A 9882-nucleotide genomic window follows, 5' to 3' on the forward strand; every position below is an offset into this window, starting at 1 on the left:
AGTTTCTCTGTTTGTTCTTTGTCCAGTTTACCTATCTAATGGAGACAGTGGGGTATTGAAGTCTCCTACCGTTACTGAGTTGGGGTTAATCTGTGTCTTAAAGTCCTGTAGTGTTGTTTTTATGAATTTGGGTGTGCCATATATGTTAAGGATTGTAATATCTTCTTGGTTAACTGTTCTTTTGATCAGAATGAAGGGACCCTCCTTATCTCTTCTGATTAGTTTTACTTTAAAGTCTATTTTGTCAGATATTAGAATTGCAACCCCTGCTTGTTTCTTAGTACAATTTGCTTGGACAATTCTTTTCCATCCTTTTGCCTTAAGGTAGTGACTGTCCTTGAATGTGAGATGGGTTTCTTGCAGACAGCAAAGAGCTGTATTTTGTTTCTTAATCCATTCACTTAGCCTCTGTCTTTTGACAGGGGAGTTCAGTCCATTGATATTTAAGGTTATTATTGAAAGATGTGTATTGGTTATGACATTTTGATTGCTGTTTGTGCTCTCTGTGTAATTTTGTGTTTCCTAGAATATATCTTCATTTACTTTCTTTTGTTGCCCCAAGGTATAGTTGTTTCTCTCTCTGATCTCTGTATTGCTTCAAGTATTCTTTGAAGGGCTGGTTTTGTGGGCGTGTATTCTTTCAGGCTATTCACTCATGGAAGATTTTTCTTTCCCCTTTAACTATAATAGACATTTTTGCTGGGTATAGTATTCTGGGCTGGCATCTATTGTCATGTAGAACTAGAAATACCTTGGTCCAAGCTCTTCTGCCTTTCATAGTTTGCATAGGTAACTCAGCTGTAATTCTGATGGGCTTTCCTTTGTATGTGACTTGAGTTGTTTTTCTTTTGCTGCTTTCAGTATCCTCTCTTTGTTCTGTACATCTTTTGAGTTGTTTTTCTTTTGCTGCTTTCAGTATCCTCTCTTTGTTCTGTACATTTAGTGTTTAGTGTGTTCTTTAAATTCATTGAGTTCCTTGATCATGTTTATAATTGTTCTTTTAAATTCAGTGTTCTGGGTTATCTCTAGGGGGTTCTCCTTGTAGAACTCTTCTACAGGATTGGTGGGATTTGCTTGGGACATAGTGTTTTGGCTTTCCATTTTATTCTTTTGCGGTGGTTTTGGCATGTGAATTTCTTTTGTTGTTTATGATTCTGATATGAGAATTAAGTTAAAGTATGCTTCTGTTTGTATTATTGGGGTGCCTAGATCCTTTCTTATTTGTTATATGAAGCTGGTTGGTACAGGGTTCAGGCTCCTTCAGGTTCATTTTGAAGTGAACTGATGGCTTCAGATCAACTATTCAGGGGTACCCACAGAAGGGTTCCAGACTGGTACACTCAGGCTTCCTTCACCAAGTGGAGGCAAGATCCAGGGTCTCTCAGGCAGTCCTGTGTGTTGTAAACCCTATGCCAAAGGGAGGGCAGAGGGGAGTCACAACTCTGGCAGTCCACTGAGATCCCAGCCTTAGCCTACCAAAGCCAGATCTTGCCTCGGACCTTTGAAGGGGCCTCACAAAATCCAAGGTAGGGGGATGGTATGGAGCAATTAGGGGAAGCTCACCACCATGTGAAGGCAGGATCCGGGGGCCATCAGGCTGTCCTCTGGATTCTCAGACCCTCTGGTAGTTGGAGGCCAGAGGAGAACCCCACACTCTCTGGCAGTCTGCTGAGCTCTGAGCAGCTACCCCAATGGAGGTCTGAACCACTTTCTCAGGCTGTCTGCTAGGATCTCAGGCTTGTCCTCCCAAAGCCACATCTGCCCTGGAGCCTTGGGAGGGGCCTCACAAAATCCCAGGTGGGGGATGGTATGGTGCAATTAGGGGAAGCTCAGCACCACATGCAGGCAGGCTCTGGGACCTGTCAGGCTGTCCCCTGGGTTCTCAGGCCCTCTGGTAGTTGGAGGCCAGAGGGAGGCCAGAACCCCACACTCTCTGGTGGTCTGCTGAGCTCTGAGCAACTACCCCGATGGAGGTCCAACCACCCTCTCAGGCTGTCCACTAGGATCTCTGATTTATTACATTTATTGACTTAACGTATATTGAAGCATCCCTGCATCTCTGAAATAAACTCAACTTGATCATGGTGTATGACCTTTTTGACATTTGTCTGTATGCAGTTTGTGAATGTTTTGTCAAAATTTTTTGCCTCAATGTTTATTAAGGATATGGGCCTATAGTTTCCCGTTTTTGTTGTCTTTCCTTGGTTTTGGAAAGTCAAGAACAAACCAAACCCAAACCTAGAAGATGAGAAGAAATAATCAGTGCTGAAATTTATGAATCAGAAACAAAAGAATTCGAAGGATCAGTGAACATAAGAGCCCACACACATCTACTCTGGAACAAGTATCTGGATTTCTCTAAGGGTGCAGCAGCATCTGGGACTGGAAGAGAGGGGGCCATGTCCTCACAGTGAGGTGGTGAACAGGAGCCTGGTAGGGGAGAAAGCTCTGCTAGACAGCTTCCTATGTCAGCTTGACACTCCTGGGAGGAGGGAACCTCGACTGGAGAATTTCACTAATGGATGGCCTGGGATATGAATGTATGGGTGAATTTTCTTTCATTAAAAAAAAATAATTTATTGAGACTTTCATACATGCATATAAGGTGTTTTGATCAAATCCATGCCCACTCCCTCCCCTCCCAACTCCTCCCATTGCTTTTTTTCTGAAGACTTCATATACTTTTTCTTCTTTTTTTATGGGGCTTTTTGGGGCAATTTTCTTGATTTTTGAGTGATGTGGAGGGCCTGGACCACTCCAGGTGGTGCAGGTGACAGTGGGTTGTATAAGCAAACTGACTGAGCACAGGCCAGGCAAGTAAGCCAGCATTTATATTATATATGTATATACTTTAAGAATAGTCTATAGTGCTAGATTTTTATATGATTTTTTTTGTTGGTTTTGTTTGTTACTGTTTTTTGAGTCAGGGTCACCCTGTAGCCCCTGCTGACCTAGAGTCACTATGTAGACAAGGACGGCCACAATCTCACAGAGATCTACCTGTCTCTGCCCCCCCCCCAGTGCTGCAATTAAAACTGTTGCCAGTATGCCTGGCTATATGGTTTTCTAAAGAATTAAGTGTTAATTATCCTTCCCTTGCCTCCCTCCTTTGTGCCCTCCCATTCTCCAGCCCCTCTAGCCTTTCCTATTCCATTTACTATTTTCCTGGTCTCTGTGGATTTTCTAGTTGAAACCTGCATATCTAAGCATTCAAGGCTAGCATTCAGTTATGAGAGAACGTGGGGCATTTGTCTTTCTAGGTTTTGGTTACCTCACTCAGAATGATTGCTTTCAGCTCAGTTAAATGCTTCCATCCATTTAAGTGTGTATTTCCTAATTTCTTTTTTCTTAAGTGCTCAATAATATTCCAAGTGTAATGTTCCATAATTTCATTGTCTTTTCATCAGTTGATATATATCCAAGTGTTTCCATTTCCTGGATATTGTGAATAGAGCAGCAATGAACATGGTTGAAAAGGTATCTCTGTAGTAGGATACAGAGTCCTTTGGGCATATTCCCAAGAGTGATATGACTGGCTTATTGTGGGTCTCTCCCTCCCCTTGTGGGTCGTTGACCACCGATCCATGAGGACAAAGGGAGCAGAAGTGATGAATGGGTGAGCATGACAGAAAAGACTTTCCGGGGAGTCAGATTCAGTGATACAGCTCCGATGAATGGGTTCAGGACGGCCAGTGAGCATGACAGAAAAGACTTTCCGGGGAGTCAGATTCAGTGATACAGCTCTGTTTATTCAGTGGGGGTCAGGAAAAATATAGTGTGGAGGCAGGAGCCAAAGCTTCAGCTGATAGGTGCTCATAGTATGCTTTATTTACATGTGACAGGGGGATCCTATCATCCAACTATAGGGCAATGCCTAATTATCATATAGAAAAAAGCTGGGGGCAGTTTTATGGCAGGTAACTATGCCAAAGGTCATGTTCCAAATAAGGTCAGGCATCCCTGCTTGATGGCACTTTCCAGGTAAGTCAGGCAGAGAGCAGGAGGTCCCCACTGAGAAAGGGAGTCCTTCCATATAGCGCTGAGCCCCTTAGAACTACCCGGACATGGAGGGCTACAACCTTAGCAGCAGGGTCCCCCAACAGGTTATGTGGGAGATGTATCTTCATCTTTTTGAGGAATATCCACAGTGATTTCCATAGTGGCTGTATCAGTTTATGTGCCCACCAATAGTGAATAAGTGTTACTCTTTCCTCACATCCTTGCCAGCATTTGTCATCATTTGTGTTTTGGATCTTAGCCATTCTGACTGGGGTAGGATGAAATTTCAAAGTTCTTTTACTTTACATTTAACTGACAATTAAAGATTTCAAACAATTTCTAAATATTTCTCAGTCATTTGTGTTTCATCATTTGAAAATTATCTGTTCAGTTGTTTTTACTCCAATTTGTAATTGAGTTGTTTGGGGTTTTTTGATGTTTAGTTTTTAAAATTCTTTATATTCTAGATCTAAACCCTGTGCCAGACATATAACTGGTAAAGATTTTTTTTTCCATTCTGCAGGTTGCCTCTTCATTTGAATAATGGTGTTGTTTGCCGTATAGAAACCTTTTTGTTTCATGAAGTCCCATTTGTCAATTGTAGACTTAGTTCCTGTGCTATAGGAGTCTTGTTCAGAAAGTCCTTTCGTGCATCCTTTAGTTCTGGTATATTCCCTACTTTCTCCTCTATAAGATTGAGGGTATCAGGTCTTATGTTGAAGTTCTTGATCCATTTGGAGTTAGGTTTGTCCATGGTGAGAGATAGGGATCTAGTTTCATTCTTTTTGTAGCAATCCAGTTTGACCAGCACCATTTTTTGAACATGGTGTCTTTTGTCCAGTATGTGTTTGAGCCCCTTTGTTAAAAATCAAGTTGTTGCAACTATGTGGACTCAAACCTGGGTTCTCACTTCTATTCCATTGATCAGTGTGTCTGTTTTGATGCTAGTGCCATCCAATTTTATTACTATAGCTTTGTAGTAAAATTTGAGATCAGGGATGGTAATCACCCTAGCATTTCTTTTATTGTTTAGGATTGTTTTGTCTATCCTGTGTAGTATTGTGTGTGTGTGTGTGTGTGTGTGTGTGTGTCTGTGTGTGTGCTTCCCAATGAAATTTTAGATTATTTTTTTCAATTTCTGTGAAGAATTGTGTTGGAATTTTAATCGGGATTGCATAGAGTCAACAGAGTGCTTGTAGGACTGGCTGGACAAGTGTTTTCCCTATGGTATTTTTGTCCCTTGGTGTTAGAAGTCACCAGAAGCACAGAAAGATACAAATAGGGGCTCAGTGCACATAACCAAAGAAGGTCCAGAAAGGGGAAAAATGCACCTAAGAGCCTGGGAAGGGATGGAGTGTTTCATACATATTTTTCTTTTCTAAATTCACATTTTCTCATGTAGGAAGTAGAGAGCCTTATGACACTTAAAAAGTAAACTTGGGAGGCTGGAGAGATGGCTCAGCAGTTCAGAGCACTTGCTGCTCATATAAGCAACCAGATTTCAGTTTCCAGCAGCCATGTCTGGACTCAAAGCTGCTTGGGACTCTAGTTCCGGAGAATCTGACATCATTTTCTGGCCTCTAAGGGAACTACGTATGTACACATGGCATTCACTCAGAGCCATGAACATACACATAAGAAAAATAAAGTTCTCTGTTAAAGTAAACTTTGGAGGCTCAGTAATCTCCTGAAACAAGGTTCACAGTGCCCTTCATCAACATTATATACACACATAGACACTAACAAATACTGAAGGTGCTCACTCTCTGGCCTTGAAACTCCCCAGTAGTTGTTCAGGAACCTTTCTAGATGGAGGTTTTTGTGGAACATTACACATACTAAGGGAGATTTTCCATGAGAGACTTGTTTTTCTGTCAGCCACAGTCCTGCAAGTAACCCCTCACCCATTCTTCTGTAAGTAAGCACAGTAAATTTACTAGACTTTGGTAGAATCATTTCTTTTGAGTGTCATTGCCATCTGTGGTATGAATAGACATGGTACCATCTGCATATGAAATGGACTGTTTAAATTTATACAAATTTTCAGTCCTTCCCCCAGGTCAGGGTATGGTGGGTGCAAGATCCATCATAGGTCCCAGTTCTGTGTAGTGCCAATGAAAAGGCAGGTATAGTATGACAGATCTCCCAGTTTTGTGAAAGGAACTTGTCTCAACACTCTAAGGCATGGCATCCCATTTAGAACCATGGATTTCTGCCTCATGGAAGTGAAACCAAATTTCATTTTGGAGCCTCCTGTTCAGTGTCTGCATGGAAAGCTGGACTGATCTGGAGGTGATGTTCACAAAGGCACTAGCTTTGCATTGGTCTTGTGAAGAAGTCTTCTAGGGAAGTGAAGGCCTGGCCAACTGTGATTTTCTCAGATCAGAGTACATGTCTGGCATACTGCCACGGTCCCACAGACAGCAGTGACACTCAAAAGAAATGATTCTATCAAAGTCTAATAAATTTATTGCACTTACTTACAGAAGAATGGCTGAGGGGTTACTTGTAGGACTGTGGCTGACGGAAAAACGGGTGTCTCATTGAAAACCCTCCTTAGTATGTGTTCATGTCATTTTTTTTTAAGACTGAAATTGAAGATTTTAACTTGTTTTAAAAGTGCTTTAAAAGTTGGGGCTGGAGAGATGGCTCAGCGGTTAAGAACACTGGTTTTTCTTGCAGAAGACCCAGGTTCAAATCCCAGCACCCACATGCACACAGGTACACTTACCTACATGCAGGCAATACACGCATACACATAAAATAAAAATAATAAATAAAAATTTTTAAAAAGTTTTAAAAGTGATTGTCTTATAGGGCACCATTGTATGATAAGAATTAGTTTAAAGATGTGTGTGTACTATGTCATGGGTCACTAAGGGTTGGGCTTCAAATGTTCGCTTGATTTATTTTGAAGTTTTAAAATATAATTGTCAAGTGTATAATGTTTGTGTATATGGGTGAGTGCATATCACAATTGTCAGGAGAACAACTTTTTTTGTTGTTGTTCTTTGTTTTGACTTTTTGTGGGTTCCAGGGATCAAATTCAGGTCATCAAGCTTTTGTGGCGTGCTCTTTACCTACAGAGCCAGCTCCCTGAACTCCGGGAGCTGATTTGTAAAGTGTGGCAATTAATTTTGGCCCTTTTTCTTTACCTTACTTTTTCAAAGTCCTTATACTGTGTTAGGCAAAACATCACTGTGTTGTTCTTTAACTTTGACAATTCCTAGTCTATTTCAAAAAATAGTTTTTTACAACAAAATTGTCTGGTTTGATGATTCATGAAATTTTCTTTAAAATGAAATCATGAGGTTTGGTGACCTGCTTCCTGCCCTTCCTCATCCCAGTCCTTTTTCGCTCCCTCTTTTCTTCCTGTGATGGCCGTTTTACTACATAGCATAGGCTGCCTTGGACTCAGTCTCAGGGGAACCCTTTGTCTCATTCTCTGACACAGCTGTGACTATACAACATGACTGACTACATTGAGTTCTTTCTGAAGCACATGTTGCCTTTATACTTACTTTATTCCCATTTGATATTACCTAAACGTTTTTTGTTTTAGGATCTCTAAATAGTGATTGCGTATCCTATTTGTCAGTTGATTAAAATTGTGGTTGAAGGGCTGGATTGATGGCTCAGTGGTTAAGAGCAGTGGCTGCTCTTACAGAGTAACCAATTTCGATTCATAGGACTAACATATTGGCTAATAATTCTTGGTAACTCCAGATACAGGAAATCCAATGCCTTTTTCTGACCTCCTCAGACACTGCATAACACAGGTTCAGTTACATATGTGTGTGCAATACACTCATACATAAAATAAAAATAAAAATTTTTTTTAGAAAATTGTGCTTGAGTAAACTACATATAGCATATTCATTATTTCTTCTGTAAGTACATATTGGACTCATTTCCCCAATTAACAAGTTGTGACAGCATGTGTGAATTTGTGCCCACCAGGAAACTCATTACACTCAATGCCTGTTATTTGGGGTCACGGGGGCTGATCCTCTAGTAATCTCTGTGAGTTTTCAATAGATAAATAGACTTTGAAAATGAGAACCATTCATAACATTCCATAGCGTTTGTATAAATCCTTTATGCTGGGTGATTTATCGCTTTTCATGCAATCTGTACCAAATATTGAATTTCTTCACACCATCAAAACTTAAACATTGCTAGCAGGAATTTCTAAGGACAACAGTTCCTTGCATGCTAATGTACCTCTGTTCTGTACATCAGGGGGTCAGACTTTCTTAAGGCAGGAAGTAGACATGTGCTGTAGAAAGAGAACTGGGGCAGAGCAGCAGCACATCCTGTACCCTGTGCACAGTAGAGAGAGGAGTGTCCCTCCAGCACGCTGTCCTTTCAGAACCATTCAAATCTTGCATTAGAAGTTCTGTGTTGTGGAACAAAATGTGTGGATTGCACAGAATTGTGTGAACATATTTTCAGTTCAGTCTATGGAATGTTTAGGATTCTGTGACATTTGAGGATGTTGCTGTGAACTTCACCCAGGAAGAGTGGGCTTTGCTGAATCCTTTTCAGAAGAATCTCTACAGAGATGTGATGCTAGAAACCTGTAGGAACTTCACTTTTATAGGTAAGAATATCATCTTGCCTTCCCTTAGTATATTAGGGAGCAAGTGTTTTTTGGAACTAATGCTCTTCTGTGATTTGGAATATTGAAAAGGAAGACTGTGGTGTATAAATCAAGCATGTTTTATATACACTAAAGCTACAAACTAGTTTCTAATTCATCAAAAATATCTTAAACTCCATTTTAGGAAACAATTGTGAAGATCAGAATTGTAAAGACCATTATGAAAGTTCTGGAAAAAGCCTAAGGTAATTTGAAAAAACTAGAAGGAAAGTTTCTTCGAAGTAATTTTTAGAAAATTTATATAATTTTTAGTTTGTGTGTGTGTGTGTGTGTGTGTGTGTGTGTGTGTGTGTGTGCTTGTCTGTTTTTGCAAACCTGTTTGTGTGCGCACGGGGGGTCAGGGGTCATTGGATACAAGGAGGTCAATTATAACAGGTTGTGAACTACCTGACTTGGTTGCTGGTAACCAAACTCTTGTCCTCTGGAAGAGCAGTAACTGTACTTAACAGCTGAGCCATCCCTCCTGCCTATAAAAGATATTTTATTTATTATATATTTTTTATGTTTGAGTATATTGCCTGCATGTGTGTAAGTGCACCTGTGTCATGCAGTGCTCCAGGAAGTCAGACGATGGCATTGGATCCTCTAGAACTGGTGTAATGAATGGATGTTAGCCACCATGTGGGTGCTGGGTATTGAACCCAGGTCCTCTGAAAGGTCAGTCAGTGCTCTTAACCACTGAGCACTCTCTCCAATCCCCATTAAAGATGTTTTTATGTGAATTTTTATGAATGAATAAACAATTAGCATAACCCTATATTTTTTTCTTTTATCATTAGGAATGAAATGTACTTCAAATTAAGAATCCTATTCAGTGTTTGCAGGGCATATCACATGCAAACAGTGCTAAGAACTCAACATTAACAAATGTTACTCTTTTTATCATAGACCTGTGGGAACCATATTGCAGGAGTATCAATCTATTTAGTTTCTGACTATTTAGATATGGCAGAAAACATATACTGTTGTATATGACCTACAATTTGTGTTTTTTAAAAATAAATAATTTATTGAGAATATCATACATGCATATAAGGTGTTTTGATCAAATCCATGCCCACTCCCTTCCCTCCAACTCCTCCCATATCTCCCCATCACTTTTTTTCTGATAACTTCATGTACTTTTTCTTCTTTAATTTTTTTATGGGGCCTTTGGCTACTCTAATATCCCCCCTTCTGAAGAGGTAACCCTAAAATTTTTTAAGGATTAGATAAAAGCT

General features: G+C 40.2%; 1 protein-coding gene across 1 annotated transcript in view; it reads left to right on the top strand.

The window, feature by feature from the left end:
- Positions 1–9882, top strand: part of LOC103738614 (zinc finger protein 709-like) — a 21446-nt gene that overhangs the window by 6769 nt on the left and 4795 nt on the right. Inside the window, exons 2-3 of the mRNA XM_029566221.1 lie at positions 8476–8602; positions 8787–8847. Of these exons, the coding sequence (XP_029422081.1) occupies positions 8476–8602; positions 8787–8847 (188 nt within the window). The remainder of the gene's footprint in view (positions 1–8475; positions 8603–8786; positions 8848–9882) is intronic.

Source organism: Nannospalax galili, unplaced genomic scaffold, assembly GCF_000622305.1.
Source record: "Nannospalax galili isolate Female #2095 unplaced genomic scaffold, S.galili_v1.0 scaffold1519, whole genome shotgun sequence".
Classification (NCBI taxonomy): domain Eukaryota; kingdom Metazoa; phylum Chordata; class Mammalia; order Rodentia; family Spalacidae; genus Nannospalax; species Nannospalax galili.